Source organism: Eucalyptus grandis, chromosome 10 (assembly GCF_016545825.1).
Source record: "Eucalyptus grandis isolate ANBG69807.140 chromosome 10, ASM1654582v1, whole genome shotgun sequence".
In the NCBI taxonomy this organism is placed as follows: domain Eukaryota; kingdom Viridiplantae; phylum Streptophyta; class Magnoliopsida; order Myrtales; family Myrtaceae; genus Eucalyptus; species Eucalyptus grandis.
In genome coordinates this window covers 37261698-37279640 of record NC_052621.1, presented here as the reverse complement: position 1 = coordinate 37279640, position 17943 = coordinate 37261698, and the positions used below count along the sequence as shown (strand labels likewise).

General features: G+C 42.6%; 4 protein-coding genes across 9 annotated transcripts; 2 read left to right on the top strand and 2 right to left on the bottom strand.

Annotated features, from left to right (window-relative positions):
* Nucleotides 1-408: 408 nt before the first annotated feature.
* LOC104423174 (mediator of RNA polymerase II transcription subunit 4) lies at nucleotides 409-2192 on the bottom strand. Its single transcript, XM_010035655.3, is given in 2 exon segments — nucleotides 409-1904; nucleotides 1907-2192. Coding segments are annotated over 2 exon segments (1290 nt in total). The 5' UTR covers nucleotides 2061-2192; the 3' UTR covers nucleotides 409-768.
* A 1658-nt stretch (nucleotides 2193-3850) lies between these two features.
* On the top strand, nucleotides 3851-8279 carry LOC104423173 (pentatricopeptide repeat-containing protein At1g80150, mitochondrial). 4 transcript variants are annotated; one of them, XM_010035650.3, is made up of 4 exons: nucleotides 3851-5850; nucleotides 6089-6285; nucleotides 7137-7385; nucleotides 7495-8279. In XM_010035650.3, exon 1 carries the CDS (start codon nucleotides 4407-4409, stop codon nucleotides 5616-5618), a length of 1212 nt encoding a protein of 403 aa, XP_010033952.2. In that variant the 5' UTR covers nucleotides 3851-4406; the 3' UTR covers nucleotides 5619-5850; nucleotides 6089-6285; nucleotides 7137-7385; nucleotides 7495-8279. The 4 variants fall into 4 exon arrangements, with proteins under 4 accessions (XP_010033952.2, XP_039159455.1, XP_010033954.2 ...); XM_039303521.1 differs by having other exon boundaries at nucleotides 7132-7385; XM_010035652.3 differs by lacking the exon at nucleotides 6089-6285.
* A 695-nt stretch (nucleotides 8280-8974) lies between these two features.
* LOC104423172 (pentatricopeptide repeat-containing protein At1g52620) lies at nucleotides 8975-12553 on the top strand. Of its 3 annotated transcripts, XM_039302736.1 has the most exons (3): nucleotides 8975-11836; nucleotides 11931-12399; nucleotides 12508-12553. In XM_039302736.1, the coding sequence occupies exon 1, from the start codon at nucleotides 9130-9132 to the stop codon at nucleotides 11596-11598; it is 2469 nt and encodes an 822-aa protein (XP_039158670.1). In that variant the 5' UTR covers nucleotides 8975-9129; the 3' UTR covers nucleotides 11599-11836; nucleotides 11931-12399; nucleotides 12508-12553. The 3 variants fall into 3 exon arrangements, with proteins under 3 accessions (XP_039158670.1, XP_039158671.1, XP_010033950.2); XM_039302737.1 differs by lacking the exon at nucleotides 12508-12553 and having other exon boundaries at nucleotides 8975-11735; nucleotides 11931-12439; XM_010035648.3 differs by lacking the exon at nucleotides 12508-12553 and having other exon boundaries at nucleotides 11931-12439.
* Nucleotides 11183-14465, bottom strand: LOC104423171 (pentatricopeptide repeat-containing protein At1g52640, mitochondrial). Its single transcript, XM_010035647.3, has one exon. It carries the CDS (start codon nucleotides 14295-14297, stop codon nucleotides 12729-12731), a length of 1569 nt encoding a protein of 522 aa, XP_010033949.2. The 5' UTR covers nucleotides 14298-14465; the 3' UTR covers nucleotides 11183-12728.
* Nucleotides 14466-17943: the final 3478 nt, after the last annotated feature.

Here is a 17943-nt window from a genome sequence, read left to right as displayed (position 1 = left end):
AGTAGCCGTTCTCACAACGTACTTACCTTTAGTGAGAAGACGGCATAGCCTTTCAGGACATTCCATAAGGAGCATTGTGGTAGGACTGCGTAAGCAGGAAACAAACGCGAGATGAAGTGCTCATTACAGTCAAAATGATGTGAAGAACACAAAACCGCGATTTTAGACAAGTTAGGGATTTGGAACTTCGATTGTGCAAGAAGGTCTAATAAACCTCTTTGATTCCAAAAAACAGAATCTCAGAGTGCAATTGTTTCCTTTCCCGATCTGAGTGAACAGTGGGTAGGACTTTGAAGATGATTTTACCATAACTCATTTTGATGAAACTTGGCAACACGTGTTAATAAGTTGATCATCAAGAATGGCCAAGGCTTTAGGTCTCAACTTCCATCTAACAAGAGCCCTAAATTCAATAGGAGCTTTCATATCCAAATTCAGACATTTCAAGAGATCACAAGCAGAGAGCAATAACCCAACTTATGCAGCTTGCAGCTTGTAAACCACGGCACAAAAATCAGCAACAGAAGCTATAGCTTGCCAGTATCTTGAACTACTCAATGTATTTCTGATCCTGATCCGATCCTGTAATCGATCGTTCAAAGTTTCGAGATTTGAGACGAAATATTCTCGAGTAGCATCATCCGAACCTCTGAAAGAATTATCAGTAAGAAAGGAACACCCTACTATATAAATGATCAGGTTCATACAAGGAGCACTCAAGACTAGTTCTAAAATGCCCATCGATTACAAAGGCCCATCCACATCAGTTCACTCGTCGTCTTCAGAGCTCGCATCGTCGCTGCTGTAGTCACTGCTGTCATCGAAATTATCGGGGAGTTCGAGGTCGACATGCCGGACCTGTATTGTCTCAGGCTCCTTATGCAATCCTGGGGGACCGACCGGTTGCAATTGTGGCTCCTCGGGCCTGCGAACAGGAAGGGTGTCCATCGGGGGCAATGCGATCGGATCGCCCGGTTTCCATCCAGGTGGTGGAACAGGCAAGTCGGTCGGCAATTCCACCGGCATCCCCGGTTTCCAGCCCGACGGGATAACGATGTTCGTTGGTAACCCTGGAATTGCCGGCACATCCGGGTTTGCTGGCTCGACCATCGATATACTCTCCTTGTGATCATCCTGGACGGCTGATTTCGGCAGCTGGATATCCTCCACATTGTACAGCTGCGAGATGCGCATTTGCTCGTCCTGGGGAGCCGGCGGCAGGGCTCCTCGAAGGGGAGCCTGTCCCGCGCCGAAATCTGGCGGCGCGAACGTGGTATAGCTGATCCTATGCGCGTAGGACACGATGTTGGACAGATTCAGCCGCGAGGCGACCGTGGTGGTCGAGCCGCCGCCGAGATCATCGTCCCCATCGTCCTCCGCGGCGGCGGAGGCGGATCTCGACCGCTTCGGGCGGCGATAGTCGGCGTAATCATCGACCAGGACGTCGAGGACGTGCTCCGCGTCCTTGAGGCGGTTGGCGAAGGAGAGGAGGGCGGAGTCGTTGGACCGGATCTCGCGGGTGAGCTTCTGCCTGGCGTCCTGGAGGTCGAGGATCTCCTGGAGCTCCGCGACGGCCTTGAAGAGCTGCGTCTGGAGGGAGGTGAAGAGGGCGAGGATCTCCTTCGTCGAGGAGGGCGGCGGCTCGGGGAGGGCGGCGCCGTGCGATTGTGCGGGCGGCGGCGGCGGCGATTGGGCGGAGAGGAAGGAAGGGAGGGAGCCGCGGAAGGAGGAGAGCCAGAGGGCGCGGTTGGGGGAGACGTCGAAGAGCTTCGAGGCGAGGGCGGACATCTGGAGGAGGAGCGATTGGGCCCGCGGGAGGGGCGGGAGGAGGGACAGGAGGGTGGAGGAGGTGGCCGGGACGGTGGCGGCGGCGGCGGCTGCGGCGGCGGAGGAGGAGGCGGGGGGAGGTTGGGGTGGTGGTGCGGCTGCTGGTGGGCGGCGGCGGCCACCGCGGCGGCGAATTTGGCGGGGTTGGGGTTCGAGAGGGACGGCGAGCTGGAGCTGGTGGGGTTCGTGAGGCCGAGCCTCGCCGGCGAATGCGAGATTTGGTGCTGAAGCATCGCCGCTGTTTAGGGTTCCGGCGACCGGAGAGACGAAGAAGGAGAAGGAGATTCGCAGGGAGTTCGACGGATCGAGGGGAACGGCGAGTTTTGCCAGCGAAGAATTCCGGCGGAAGGTGAATTGAAATTGGGCCGCGATGGTCGTGCATTAAAAAATAAAAATAAAAAAGTCGCAGAACGTAAATATTTTTATTTTTCCATTTTATTAATTAATTTTCCAAATGTGCATGATAATAATAATTTGTGTTCTCTTTTATTTGTTTTATAACCACATAAATTTGCAAGAAAAAGGATAATGCGGGTAATGTGCTTCAACTGCTGATTAACTAGGTTTTATTTTGATTATATTGAATTTAAAAGATCCATTTCCCGTGGGTTTCTAGTAGTATAAAAAAAATTTAACTTAATATCGCTATCACCCATTCAAGTGGCTAATTTAGATATACATGGACCATTTTACAATAGTGGATCAATAGCGGTAAGTTAAGAGAAAGTTACCGATATTTTGGACAAAGAATTGATTTTTTGATTGGAAATTATTTTTTTTTTCCATTAATATGAGTAACTTATGTGTGAATGGAAAGATGTCGAGACCCTATAAGAAATTATCCAAGGGGATTTTATTATATCTTGTTAATACCTTAGACATTTATATTACATGCAATGTAACTAATTAAAACATGTGGCAATCAATTATATCTAGGGCCAACCTGTCTAAAACGGATTGATATGAAAAATGACACAAATAATCTATAAACTTTAATTTAACATGCAATGTGTTTTAAAACTTTAAATTTATATAAAGTGTCCTTAGATTTTAGTTCATAGTGCAATATCATTCATAAATTTTAAATATATTCAATGTGATTCTTAAATTTTTTGTGTATATTCAAACTAATTCTTGAACTACACGAAAATATTTGAATTTGTTATTGAACTTACATTAACGACAAGATAACAATGAAATATTTTAATATGAGTAAATGACTATTTTAAACATTTAATAAAACTTCAGGTACCATATTAAACAAATTTTAAGTTGCACATTGAGTTAGAGTTAAAGGACCATGTTGAACAAATTGAAGTTTAGGGTTCACATTGCATATTGAGTCAAAATTCAAGAATTATTCATGTAATTATTCTTATAAAGTTTCATAATAAGATCATCTTGATATTTCCTACGTTATCATTCCTCTAGTGGAAGATGATTTTTGTTTATTCATTTACATTATATTTGTTTTATAGAAAATGAATGGATTAGAGAATGTTTTTTTTTTTTAAATGATTACTTGAAACAGTTTGTTAATAGAAAAATATTTTCATCATTCATAATAATTTATACTTAAATATTTTCATGGATGATGAAAATTTTTTTTATCCATTCATTATAGTAAGCGATATAAATGATCGTTTTTAAAGAAATATTCTTCAAATTATTTATTTTTTTCCCAAAGCAAACGAAGCCTCAAATGAATCATTTCCGGACCATAATCTTGTTGAAAATAGCATTTTTAGGTGTGTGGCATACAAATTTCAAGATATCAATGTTTCTTTTGTCAAAAAGAAATTTGAAGTTCGAATGCCTGTTAATGTTTCAAAATTAGGAAAAAAGAAAATAAACATCGAATTTTAAAAAAAAAATGTCAATGAATTATCCGGGCCCCCGTTACGCCACGACGCAGCCCACCAAGAAGCCAGCCGGGTAGACCAATCGCAGCGGAGGAAGAAGATTCAGAGGGAGGTGCACCGTTGCTTACCGTGCATCCCCACATCAAAACCCCCTCCGTTTCTCCCAAAACCCCTTCCCCCATCAAGAAGAGCCTCAATAAAAATCCAGAGCGACGCCGAGCGCCCACCAGGAATGAGCTCGGGCCGCTCCCAGATCCGCCGTGCTCCGCGGTGATTTCCCGATACCCTTTTCCCGTCGCCGATTCGCTTCTCTTGGGTCGTCGTCCGTTCTTCATGTCGAGCCCGAGAAAACCCAGTTTCTCAATCGGTTTCGGACGATGAATGGTTGCTCTGTTCTGTCCCTTTTTGTCTGACATTGAGGACGTTCTTGCAGCAGCAGCTGATTTCTTGAATTCTTTTTGGTGTGAGATAAGAGAAAGGCATACTGCTGCTCGGGGTTATATGTTATTCGGCATTGAGCTCACGGGAAGTCTTGGAAAGGAGGCATTTTTGATGTTGGCGGGTGATTGCGCTGGACTTTGTGTGTGGGGGGGATTCGGGTTCTTGTGTTTTTGGGTTTAATTTATGGGCAGCCAACGTTGTCGGCGGCTGGAGTTTGTGCTTGGTTTGTTGAGTTCGCTTGGTGGGTATGTTTCCATGTGAAGAGAATCCCAGAATATGCTTTCTCTGCGTCCCGTTCGCAGATTTTGCCATGCCGCCGCTGTCGCCGCCACCGCCACGATTGCATCGAACAGTAGTAGTCCTTCAGCCGTGTCGAGCCATATTTATAAGGCAAAGACAATAGAGGAACCTGCTCTCCTGAAGCTTAAATCTGAAAGGGACCCTGATAAGCTATTCCACCTGTTTAGGGCGAATGCTCACAACCGCCTCGTTGTTGAGAACCGTTTTGCTTTTGAAGACACGGTTTCTAGGCTGGCAGGCGCTGGCCGGTTTGACTACATCGAGCAATTGCTTGAGCAGCAGAAGGCCCTTCCACAGGGTCGCCGTGAAGGGTTCATTGTGAGGATTATCATGCTGTATGGTAAGGCCGGAATGGTTAAGCATGCGCTCAATACTTTCTATGACATGCACTTGTTTGGTTGTAGAAGGTCTGTCAAGTCTTTCAATGCTACATTGCACGTTTTGATAGAAGCCCGTGATTTAATAGCTATTGAGGCCCTCCTTAGTGAGGTTCCACAAAGGTTTAGTATAGAGCTGGACATAATTTCTCTCAACATTGTTATTAAGGCGTTCTGTGAAATGTCCTTTTTGGATAAGGCTTATTTAGTCATGGTAGAGATGGAGAAATCTTGTATCATACCAGACATAGTTACATATACTACACTACTGTCCGCAGCATACAAGAACAATAGGTGGGAACTTGGTAACGGTTTGTGGAATCTTATGGTGCATAAGGGTTGTTTGCCAAATCTAGCAACTTTCAACGCTAGAATTCAGTACTTGGTAAATAGGCGAAGAGCTTGGAATGCTCATAAGATGGCTGCTTTGATGAACAAAATTGGGATTAACCCTGATGAAGTCACATATAATTTGGTGATTAAAGGGTTCTTCCTTGCGGGATATCCTGAAATGGCCAAGAGGGTTTATTCTGCGTTACATGGCCACGGATACAGACCCAATATTAAGATTTACCAGACCATGATCCATTACCTTTGTAAGGGAGGCGATTTGGATTTGGCATATTCAATGTGTAAGGACTGCATGCGAAAAAGTTGGTTTCCTAGCGTCGATTCCATTATTGCACTTCTTGAAGGCCTAAAGAAAAGTGGGCAGCCTGGGAAAGCTAAGATGATCATAGCACTGGCCCGGAAGAAGAGACCACCTTTTTCTGAGATTCAGATAGACTCTTTTCAGTCCAAATTATCCTAGAGATGATTTTGGGTGGATGATGAACCTCTTAAAAAATTTTCAGACCATCAGAGCTGTGACGCCTAACTTGAAATTTCAGAGCTCTTTGGTGTCATCACATCAGATCAAAGGAGCTAGAGTATATCATAATCATTCTATGGAACACGGGTTTCTCCAGCTCATGATCTTGGTTTTTGCTACAAAACGAGTATTCCAGGTGGATGACAACCATGTGATTGCCATTGCTTGTAATGTAATCTCCCTCTCTTTTTCTCTCTCCCTCCCTCCCGTTCCCTCTTCACAGGCATGTGCATGAGCATAAGCATGAAGAGGCCCTTGCATTTTAAAGCCGTGGCTTCATAGACTTTTCCATGTAAAATTATTTTGTGGGAATTAGAGGATTAACTTGACATTAACACTACCTTCCACCTCAAAATTGTTTCCAGTCCCCAGTGTTTGTCCTGATAGATTTGACTTCTGAGTTTTCTCAGGGGGCTTGTCTATTCAGCGTTTTTATGTGAATGGATGGCGATGGACACAGGGGGACCTCGTCAGGCTCTCAGTACATCTAGCATGGAGTGACCAGCCTTTTTCATGGCCTTGTGGTTGGACTTAAGATGACCATACCTCAAGGTCAGAGTTTTAAGGCATGGTGAGAGAGAAAGGCTTAGTCAAAATAGCTACCATGGTATATCTCGTATTTCCCTTGCTCACTTTTAGTATGCATGCAGCCATGTTTGATTACCTAAGTATCCGTCCGTGAGAAAAGCTTGAATCTTCAAGTAATATGCTGTTTCTTTTTACTGTTTTTGAAAGTAGGTCCACCCTGAGTAGTATTAAGCACACATTTGGTGGAAGCTAGATTTGTTTCTGAATCTGAATTGCTTCTTTTAGTCTGACTTTTTTATAAAGGCTTCGCAAGTACCCATGTACAAGGTCTATTGTAACAGTAGTCTTTTCGTATTTGATGAAATTAATTCACAAAAGGAGAATTCAGGTAATTACACAAGCTGTGCAATATCAAGAATTTTGTTAAATTATGCAGAGAATTTAGTTCGCGATTACGTTAACCTCTTCCATTTTGGACTGGAATTTGATTACTGCATACATAGATATTGAACCTGGAAAGTAAGAAAGCACTCATCAACAGATCATATGGGCCTTATATCATGAATGGCTCAGACTGGTAGCCATGGAATGCAATTTCTATACTGCAATTAAACTTTCCTTTTGGAAGAAGGCTTGCCCATGCATCTGGCATATCATATTGTAATCCTTTTGACATATTGGAAATAGGAATTACGGGGCCTTTTAAACTTTTCTTTGGGAAATGAAGCAAGAGAGAAATTCAATCCTCAAGCCTTGAAGTTTTCTTAGGTTAACGATTTTGGTGTGGAATAACTTTGCATCCCTTTAGCTGAAGCAATAATTCTGTCAGCTTGTTGGATCCACTTATTTTTTGTATCTTATCTATTTACAGAGATCAGACATGTTGCTAATTCTCTGATTTTCTTCAATGTGATGCAAATATAAGTGCAGAAGTTCTGATCAACAGGATGAGATCGAGCTCGATACAACTTCCACAAGGATGCCGCTGCCTTTGTTAGGATACTGATCAAGAGCATATAGCAAATTACCAACAGATGCAACCCTTTTCTCTTTCATTTTAAGAGAAACGGTTGGTTCTGACTTCTCGCACTTGCTTCCTTACCACGCTCTTGAGTCTTTCATGGTGGTTGTCTGGCAATTATCCGGCCACTGCAATATGGACCTAGCTCCTCTATGAAGGTAATAGATAAGTGATTGCTACCAACCTCTTAAATCCTCAGCCTCAGCACTTGTCTTGTTATGGAGATGAATGCTTACTATATACCCCATCAATACTTTGATGCAACAGGTTTGAGCCAGAATTGTTTTCCATCAATTTCAGTCACACGGCATTGATAGATTCTTTTGATACAGCCTTTGGCTTCAAGTTGAATAATCAATAATTCGAGAAAGTGGAAAGTTCCAGAGCAACATGGAGATACTTTTTGTTGTTAGCTGTGTTTTCATGGAAATGCTGTAATTCTTTGAGATCTGACCATTGGTTCAGTCATACTCTTGTCACAGATAAGGTTGTTTATAAGCCATGGCTTCCCAACAGTGTTGTGTTGATGCATTGTATATTCACAAACATGCAACATTTCCACTTGGTATCTTTTATAAATTACTAAGGGGTTATGGCGGGCATGATGATGGAGTTGCAAAGAGAATGCACCAAAGAGCTGTGGAGGAGCGCGTAGTTTGGGCTATTCATTTGCCTATACAAACTTGTGTTTTGTTCAGAGTCACAGCATTTCTAACTGGACTCCATGCCGTCTACAGCTCGAGTACAGTACAACCTATGTGGGAATGAGATTTGATTGGTATTAACTGGATCCGTATGAAGGCGCAAGCTCAAGCAGAACTTGCCAAGCAAGTGACTAGTCGATGAGGGAACATTGAGAGCCTCTGTAGAATTGCTTGCCAAGGCAAATATGATAGTGCATTGTTTATGGATTTGTTGAATTACTAATCAACATCGAATTCCTAATCACATCACTCCTTGATCTTTAGGTCTTGCATAGATTTCTATTTTCGTTCTGCAAAGTGTAGTTTCAAGACATTGATTTTGAAATCTATTCACGTGGCAAGCCTGGATTTTTGAAGATGAATGTACTTCTGAGAAAACTCGCGCGAGTAGGAGGAAGAGGAATGGTACTTAGGCAATATATTGTTGCACTTGAACTGACTAGAAATCGAATAATTTTGCTTAATTTCATCATGAACTTGTATTGTGTTCACGACCAATAATTATCCAATCTTGCTTTGTTTAGATAATCGTGGCTTGTGCTGTTAACTCCTTTAGCATACCGGTACCCGTAAAAGCTAAATCAATACTCAAATTGATATATCATAGATTTTTGCATACATCTCATTTTTACATGTCAGTATACCTGTCACAAATTCTATTTTTGTTTCCCTTGATGGCACTAAAGAATCAATCCATAAAGATGACGTGTGAAGGAGCTAGATGCAAGAAGAGTTTTACATATATCTTCATTAGGTTGGACAAATAATCATGGCCAATCATTATGATGACTATTGCGCAACTCGACTAACGATCGATGTTTGCCTAAACGTTTTAATTAAGTACAAAACCGTTGGTAATTATTTGTTATGTTATCGTGGGTACATGCAGCACTATAACATTAAAAAAAAGACAAATTGCACGAAACAGCTTTATAACATAACAATTGCTTTTCTATAGAAATATATAATATATAATATATATTTTTTTGGTGAATTTGAAATTTCAATTCCTGTTGTGTAATTCACATCTTGAAAAGGAAGTGAAGCTATCGATTTCCCGGGCGCACGGACGCGAAGCTGCAGAAATAACCGGAAAAAACGTCTCTAATCGCCAAGTCCTTAACCCCGCTGTCAATGACTGAACTCCAAGGTGCCGCCTTTCCTGCCCTCTGCACAGCTTCCGTCTTCTCTGTTTCCCATGTCGAAGAACGTTCTCGCCCGGATCAAACCCCTTCGCAACCCAACCGCCTCCTCTTCCCCGAAACCCCACCTCAAGCGGTTCGTCAACGAGGCCATCCGCATCCTCCGCGACCCATCATCTCCCCAGTGGCAGGATTCCCTCGGGGACCACTTCGCCGGGGCCGGAATCCTCGTCTCCGACGTCGCCCACCACGTGTTTGATAGAGTGTACGACCCCGGTTTGGCCCTGCGGTTCTTCCATTGGGCGTCCGAGCGGCGCCGGCGACATGGGTCGCTCGGGGAGAGCGGGTACTCCTCGCTGTTGAAGCTCCTCGCCAAGTGCCGGCTGTTCCCGGAGATCGAGTTGGTGCAGGGGAGCATGATGGGAGAGGACGTTAAGCCGACTCGCGAGGCCGTGAATGTGCTGATCCGTTCGTATGCGGACTGCGGGATGGTTCATCAGGCGCTTCGGAGTTACGATGCCATGCGGGAAGTCTGCAGTTGCTGGCCGGATGTTTTCGCTTGTAATTGTTTGCTTAACGCGCTCGTGAATCACGGGCGAACGCGGGATGCCCGTCGGGTTTATGATGAAATGCTTGCTAGAGAGGAGGCGGAGGGTGTTGGCGCCGTGGATAATTTTAGTGTTTGCATCATGGTCAGGGGTTTGTGCAGCGAAGGCAAAGTTGAGGAAGGTGAGAAAATGATCCAGGATAGGTGGGGACATGGTTGTGTACCGAATGTGGTCTTTTATAATACGCTTATTGATGGATATGTTAAGATTGGGAATGTTGACAAGGCCCACGCACTTTTCAAAGAGTCAATATCGAAAGGCTTTTTGCCCACGCTGCAAACTTTTGGGTCCATGATCAGAGGTTTTTGCATTGAAGGGAAATTTGATTTGGTTGATAAGCTCATCACTGAAATGGAGGAGAGGGGTCTTGGTGTCAGTCTGTATATATACAATACGATTATTGATGGTCTCTACAGGCATGGTCGTGAAGTAGAAGCTGTGAAAATGGTAGAAAATATGGTTCGAAGTGGTTGTGAACCAGACATTGTGACATACAATATCTTGATTGCTTCTTTGTGTAAGGATTGGAGGCTGAGGGAAGCTGAGGGTTTTCTTGGAAAGGCACTTAGAAAAGGGTTCTCATCAAACAAGTTAACCTGTACTCCGCTGATACTAGCGTATTGCAGACAAGGGGAATATGAGAAAGCATCCAATTTGCTCGTTGATATTGCAGAAAGAGGAGAGAAGCCTGACATGGTTACTTATGGTGCTTTCATCCATGGAACCGTTCTCCATGGGGATATTGATGTAGCCTTGACAGTATACAGAAAAATGATGGAAAAGGGAGTTTTCCCTGATGCAGGTATATACAATGTCTTGCTGAGTGGGCTTTGCAAGAAAAGCAGGCTTGAAGCTGCCAAGTTGCTACTCATGGAGATGCTTAACCACAACATAGACCCAGACCAATATGTTTTTGTTACTATAGTTGATGGGTATGCGAGACATGAAAAAATCGCAGAAGCTAAGGATATTTTCGAATTTGCAATTAGGAAGGGTCTGAATCTCGGTGTTGTTGGGTACAACGCGATGATTAAGGGCTACTGCAGGCTCGGAATGATGAAGGACGCAATGTCTTATTTCCATGGAATGTTAAAGGAGCGGCTCATGCCAGATGAGATTACTTATACCACTATTATCGATGGGTATGGAAAGCAGCTGGACTTGGACAAAGCAATGAGTATGTTCAGCCAGATGATTATGAGAAAATGCAAGCCAAACGTGGTCACCTATACCTCTCTTATAGATGGGTTTTGCTGCAGTAAAAATCTTGATAGAGCTGAGGATTTATTTTTTGAAATGAAATCTTCTGGCTTAGAGCCTAATGTGGTAACATACAGTATACTAATAGGCAGTTCTTTTAAGGAGGGAAGGCCTGAAAAAGCGGCCTCCTTTTTTGAACTGATGCTGGAGAATAATTGCAGTCCAAATGATGTTACACTTAATTATCTTGTCCATGGGCTCATCGACAACATATCTAGCTCGACGTCTGAGATAGTTAATATATATCAAGGGAAGAAATGTATTTCCCTTAAACTTTTTAGAGATATGACATTGGACCAATGGGCACCACAAGCTGCTGCTTACAGTGTTATACTTATTTGTCTTTGCCAGCACAAAATGGTTAAAGATGCTCTAATGTTGTACGATAAGGTGACAAAGAAGGGATCACTTCCTGATCCTGTCTTATTGGCTTCTCTGCTTCACGGGATTTTCTTAGAAGGTCAATCACAGGCCTGGAAGGGTCTAATTCCATGCAATTTGAGCAAAGAGGTTCTGAAGGTAGCTTCAAAATACTCATCGATGTTGGACAATTACTTGTATGAGGGAAGGAGTTCAGAGGCTTCTTATGTTTTACAAACTCTGGAGGCGAACCATGGGTCTTGTGATCTAAATGTGCACGAGGTGGGAGTAACATAAGAGGACCTTATTCTTCAGTGTGTTTCTAGGACAGAAAGTTTTGTGGCCTGGGGGCAATTCCATAGATATGCATTGACGTTGCTGTCTCAGTGTTGCCTTCTCCAGAGTGAGGACTGTAAACTTAAAACGCCTTTCAGGTGAAGTCAAGTCCCATCTGGTTTTGAACCGTCATCTGATGGTTCCTCTGCAGTTTTGGGGGAGCTGCTTCACTCTTGTCAATAAGTTGGATTCGATGATGGTAGATGCTTCTCTTATTGCAATCTTTTGGTGAATGAATATAATAGCAGCTGCTTTTGTCATAAGATTAACATCAAATTAGGGTTTTTTTGCAGAAACTTTGATGCTGCTTACTGCAAATGATTCTTCCATTGATCCTGGAGCATAACAAATGTTGATAGCTGCAGGAAACAGCTTGTCTTTGATAAATATAAGCATTATGACCAGGCAAGCGGTTTAAATGGAGTGCTAGCCAGGTCGGGTTGCTTTGCTCAATGACTCAATAGGTTTTGAGGCGGGACTATTTGCCGATTACATATTCAGAGCAGCTGTTCAGCTGTAAAGCAAGCTTTATGTGGGAATGTTAAGTTGATTCCTGATGAAGGCAAGCCTCATCAATCAAAAGACCAATTTCTTTGATACAACTGTATATACTGTAATGCACAGCTATGAGAGGAGATAAAGATTTCGTATACTGGGTTTTTTTTCCCCTTCTTGGTGGGAGCATGAGAATTTCTTCATTTAGTTTTTGGAAGACAAAGGTTTTCGTTCAACATCAAAGCATGTCAATCACACTCCATAAAGGTGATTGAGAAAATGAGAATTAGTGACTCCTCTTCCATTAGTTGCAAGCTCCTTATTTCCAATCTACTTGCAAGTCGAAAATAAAACAATCAATGTTTTTGTTAACAGAAACTCTTCCAGTTTCAATTAACCTGCCAACTTGGGGAGGTGCCTTTAAAAATCTGCTGTCAAGTAGACACATCCTTTTATGGTAACTCTCTAACTTTCTCAGCTTGTGCTGTCGACATGGCATAATTATGTGGGTCGTGACGACCACGAGTTCTGGTACATGGAATAAGATGCTCTCCAAGAACCTGTGAGGCTGTCACAGCTCTAATTGTATCTCAAATTCACTCACTTTCGGGCTCAGTTTCTTCTCTTCTCCATCTTTCACCCACCTTGTTACCTCTCATCATGCTTGCGAACTCTTTCACTGAGCAACAAGTGCTACGATCCATCTTCCCAGCTAGAACATCAATATGCTCCAAGAGGCCCAAACCTAGAAGTCGATTTCTCAACATCTCCACTGTAGAAGAATATGGAGGTATTCCTTCATCAATCATCATCTCAAAATATCTACAAGCCTCCTCCAATTTGCCCTTCTTCTTGCACAGACCATGGACCATAACGGAGTAAGTCGAGACCGAAGGATAAAATCCTACCTTTCCCATACTGTGCCAAACATCTTCTGCCCTATCAAATCGCCCCACTCTGATCAGCATTTTGAGTACCATGTTGTAACTGTGCCGGTCCGGCACACAATTCTCTCGCTTCATTCTAGATAACAGTCTGAGAGCCATATTGACTTCATTGTGATCGCAGTGGTAAGCTTGGATAGCATTGTAACTCCATGCATCTGGATTGACCCCTCCTTCGATCATCTCATCTAGCAATTGGTAAGCCTCTTCAACCTTCTCATTCTTGCATAGTTTATGTATTATGCAATTGTAAGTATACACATTAGACACGAGGTTATATCTCCTCATTCTGTCGAGCACCCTGAAAACCGAATGCAAGTCGTTCGCTTCGCAGTATGCACGGATGAATATCGAGTACGTAGAAGCATCTGGTTCAAACCCTTTTGGACCCATCTCCCTGAAAATAGTATATGCTTCATCCACATTGCCTCCTTTGCACAAAGCCTCCAGTAAGCTGTTCCATGCCTGAACATCCAACGAACAACCCCTCTGCAGCATTTCATCGAACAGTCTACGTGCTTCATTCACTTCGCCTATATCGCCCCACCCTCTGATCAGAATGCTGTAACTCTTCACACTCGGTTCAAACTCAACCTTAGCTTTGTCGAAGAACTGCTGAGCATGCTTCAAATGCTTCCTCTTACATAGAACAAACAAAAGTTGGTCGAAATCAGCAGTACTCGGCTCAATACCAAACTCACTCATTCTACCGAAGGCCCTTATAGCATCACCGGGCAAGTTGGCTCTACTATAACCTCTGAAAACAATAAAAAAGATTTCTGGGTTCAGCTCCAAACTCCCCGAGTCTTTCATCTCCCTCAGAAAATCCCACAGCAAAGCGAACTGCTTGCTGCTCCCGAGCACATCGACCAGGATCCTGTAGCTCTCGGGGCTGTGTTCGAAGCCCGGGAGTTTCTTGGCCCAGAGAAAGAACCTGTGAGCAGAAAAGCCGAGATTTTTGCAGCGCTTGAGGACTTGCTCGACCAAGTTCGCGGATATCTGCGCGGAGAAGGCGGTCAGGGAGCGTTCCAAATCGTGGTGAGGGTTGCGGTTGTCGCTGAGGACGCGGGAGACGTCGTTGACGAGCTCGGGCAATGGTGGGTCGGATGCGAAATGCGGAGTGCGGGGCGACGGAGCGAGGACACAGAAGGGCCGGTTGCGCAGAGCGTGGAAGAGAGAGTGCAGAGTTCTTGATTTGGATGTGAGTGAAGTGAAGGCCATTGCCAACCTCGTAGGAATCGAATGGTACGCTAATGCGCAAATTGTCTTTGGAGAGGATCTTAGAATCTGAAAATGGAAAAACAGTTGAACTTTGTGTGCCAATCTGCCAGCGAGGGTCTTGATTAGTTGTCAATTGTCATCAACATTATTGAGAAATCTCACTTCTGCAGATCTAAAGTTTCAAACAGGAGATAAGAGCAAATATAATGCTAAACCCCATGTTTATAGATTCAGCAACGAGCATGATAAATATACAAATATTTGATTAATTTCTTATATGATATCACCTTGGCATGTCATATATTGTGACATGTCATAATATGATGGTGGGATATAGTTTGTAGGGTATTAATATAGCTTGATGGCGTGATTCTAGGAAGAAAAGCTCTTTCAAACAAACAAGCATCGCCTAAAATTGGTTATAGGTGAGCATGGTCCGGATTGGGCCGATCTACCTCTTAACTTTAGGATCAACCTACAATATTGGTCCTCAATTTTTCAAGGACCGATTCTAGAGCACAGGATCAAAGACCGAATCAATCCAATAAGTTTGTTCCGCTTCCAAGGTGAACTCGGGACCAACCGATAATCTTTTTATTTTTTTTTATTTTTTTTTTATTTTTTGTACTGAGGGCCGAACTGACTCAATGGATTCAATAAAAAGATATGAGCGGCGCAAGTAGAATGTCAAGTGAGGGAAGCATAAAAGTTTCTATTTTTTTTTTTTTTTTTCGATTTTGGCAAATTGTAAATTAAGAGGACAAAGAAGACAGGAAAAAACACTATGAGGAAGATTAACGAAAATTTTTTTTTAAATTTTTGATTGAGGACCGCGACTCAATGGGTTCAATAAAAAGATCAAGTGGGGTAGAATGTCAAGTGAGGCGAGCAAAAAGTTTTTTTTTTTTTTCGATTTTGGCAAATTGTAAATTAAGAGAACAAAGAAGACAGAAAAAAACAATGAGTACTGGAAAGAATCCCAAAAGACAGTTATTTACACCTTTTTGTGAGGGGTGAGGATTCCTTGTAGAGACATTTTCCTCATTCGTAAATTATGGTTGTTGATTCAATAAAAGATATTAAAAGTTTATGCTATTAAAGAAATTGTAAAATTACTCGGACTCCTTACTAAAGAGCATTTAATACCGTTGACATTATTTGATTTATGATTTTTTTTATATAAAAAATTAAAAATATATTAGATATATAGATATATAATGTATTTTAGATATATATTATATATAGTTAGTATTGGTCCGGATTAAATCGAATTTAAATTCTCAGGACTGAGGACTAACCCACACAGTGCTAATGGAAGGATCCCGGTATCAAGGACCAACCTAGTCCCCCTACGAATCGGATTAGGACCGATAGGGTTGGGCCGATTTAAGATTAGTCCAAGATTGACCCTAGACCGATGTTCATTCCTTAATTTAGTTGATACTCGTGGTATAATCGAGCATGATCTCATATAGACCTAATTATAAATTTTGAGGTGTAGGAGCTCTCAAGCCCATTTGGGCCCAAGCTGCATGGACTGGGCCATGGCAAACCGATGGACTCTTTCAACACCACTTTTCCACAATCAAAGGACTCTCACCGTATACATTTCATTGGTCACTTTGCTGTCGTTTGAGTACTAGCCATGGTACACTGTTCTTACACACTCTGAAATGCCGCAGAATATTTTGTTTCATTGTAATCGCGAATTCATTTGGTCTTGGCTCTGTGGCGACGAGCTAGTGACAACTACTTGCCGAGAAAATAATCTTTTTGGTCTGTTAAGAGACAACTTAGATTGGTGCTTGATTTGAACTGAGATAAACTAATATGTTTGGTAGTAGTTTGATTATGTGAGACTCACCATAGTGACTACTATCGATCAGGTAGGGATAAAGAAGCATCTCAAATCCCATTTTTTTATATTTCAATTGATGTCGGGCTTTTTTATCACCCGACTAATCCCCATTGAATGTGACGGTCTCTCCATTCCGTACACATACCAAGTAATTATCAAAGATGCTTACGACATATGCATTAGAAGTCAACTTCTGCTAAATGAACAAGCGACTAAGATTGATCGAGACATAGCACATTTATATTAGAAACTCAATGTTGAAAGTTGTTGAGGAAGAAGAACAGACTGATTTTTCGAAGTGAAACTTGTCTCCACCGAATGTTGCCTTGTTAGTCCTTTTTATTTTCAACCAGCAAGTCCCTTTCTCGCAGCACTTGCGAAGGAATCTGCAAGTGAGGTGGATAAGTTTGATAATTGCTCGTTGAATTGAGTGAATATTATTCAAATGCTTGCATAGCGTCAGCCCAGTTGACACATCCCCAGTTAACAACTCGACTCATCTATCAGGATTCTTCCAGACCTTTTGATTTCGACATAGCAGATGTGCTCCTAGTTCTGATCTGCCCTAAATAACTTTGTTTTCCTGAATTTTCCCAGACCTTTTGATTTCGACATAGCAGATGTGCTCCCAGATGGTATTTTGTCTGATCTGAATATATTAACTATTTCTTTATTTTTCGATCGCCTTTTTGATTTCGACATAGCAGATGTGCTCCTAGTTCTGATCTGCCCTAAACAACGTTGTTTTCCTGAATTTTCTGTGTTCGTATTTAGATTTCTCGAATCTTCTGCTTGGCCTTTCAATCATAAACAACTTTTTTTTGGGTCGGTAATCATAAAGAACTGAAAAGGCGCTTTATCAGAACAAAGTGGCGACCTCCAAAAGAGCAGAAGACGTGGCCACGTATCATTCTCACCTTTCGTGTCAGCAGTGACAGTTCCGCATTTGCAAGACCTGAAAATGGAAGCGAAAACTCTAGTAAATTACATCCCGACAATCTTTTACACGGCTAGTGCATGTTGACAAGGCTTGGCACGTAAACATGATGGAGCTTTCGCCAGTGACATAGGAGCAGAAGTAGTGTAATTTCTGAATTTTCCCGAATTTGTTCGGCGTCGAATGTTGTGGAGCGTTCGAGTGCGAGCGCAACCTCCGCCTTGCAACGCATGAAAGAGGGGAAATGTCGCATTCAACACTTTGAAGCCTCTAGAAAAGCTCTTTATTCAGGTCACGAAGGTTCTGGCTCTCCTTCAAACATAATTAGCATGTTCTCTTGCTTGGCCAACTTCAGCAGAGATGGTTGTCATGTGCTTTTTACATACAAAGAGCAGTCTTTTACTTGTGTAAATTGAGTTCCTCGGAGAAGGAAGAAGTATCCACGCTGGAGTGCATTATGTCACATTATCTGGGGAATAAGAAAATCATCCTTTTTAGGGACTAACCTCTTACTATTCTGGCTACGAAGAACCACTTGTTCAAAGTGGTTAGAGATAAAGCTATCACTTTCAGGAACATTGATGATAATTTTAGGAACAGAAGGTTGCAGAGAAGCTGGAGCCTTTACCCAATTATTTTCTCTGGGGATCCCTAACCCTACCGTGCCTTTGTCGGGGGTTTTCTTCTAAGCTGCGGTGGTTGTTTTTTTTGTAGTGGTGGTCTCCTTCCTCCTTTGTGGAATTTGTGTTTTGGTTGCCAGTTTGTCCATGCCGTGCTTGTCTTTTATTAGCTTGGCTTCCTTATCCCGGTTGCCTTGTGATGTTGCTTTTACATCTTGGCATCCATCCACT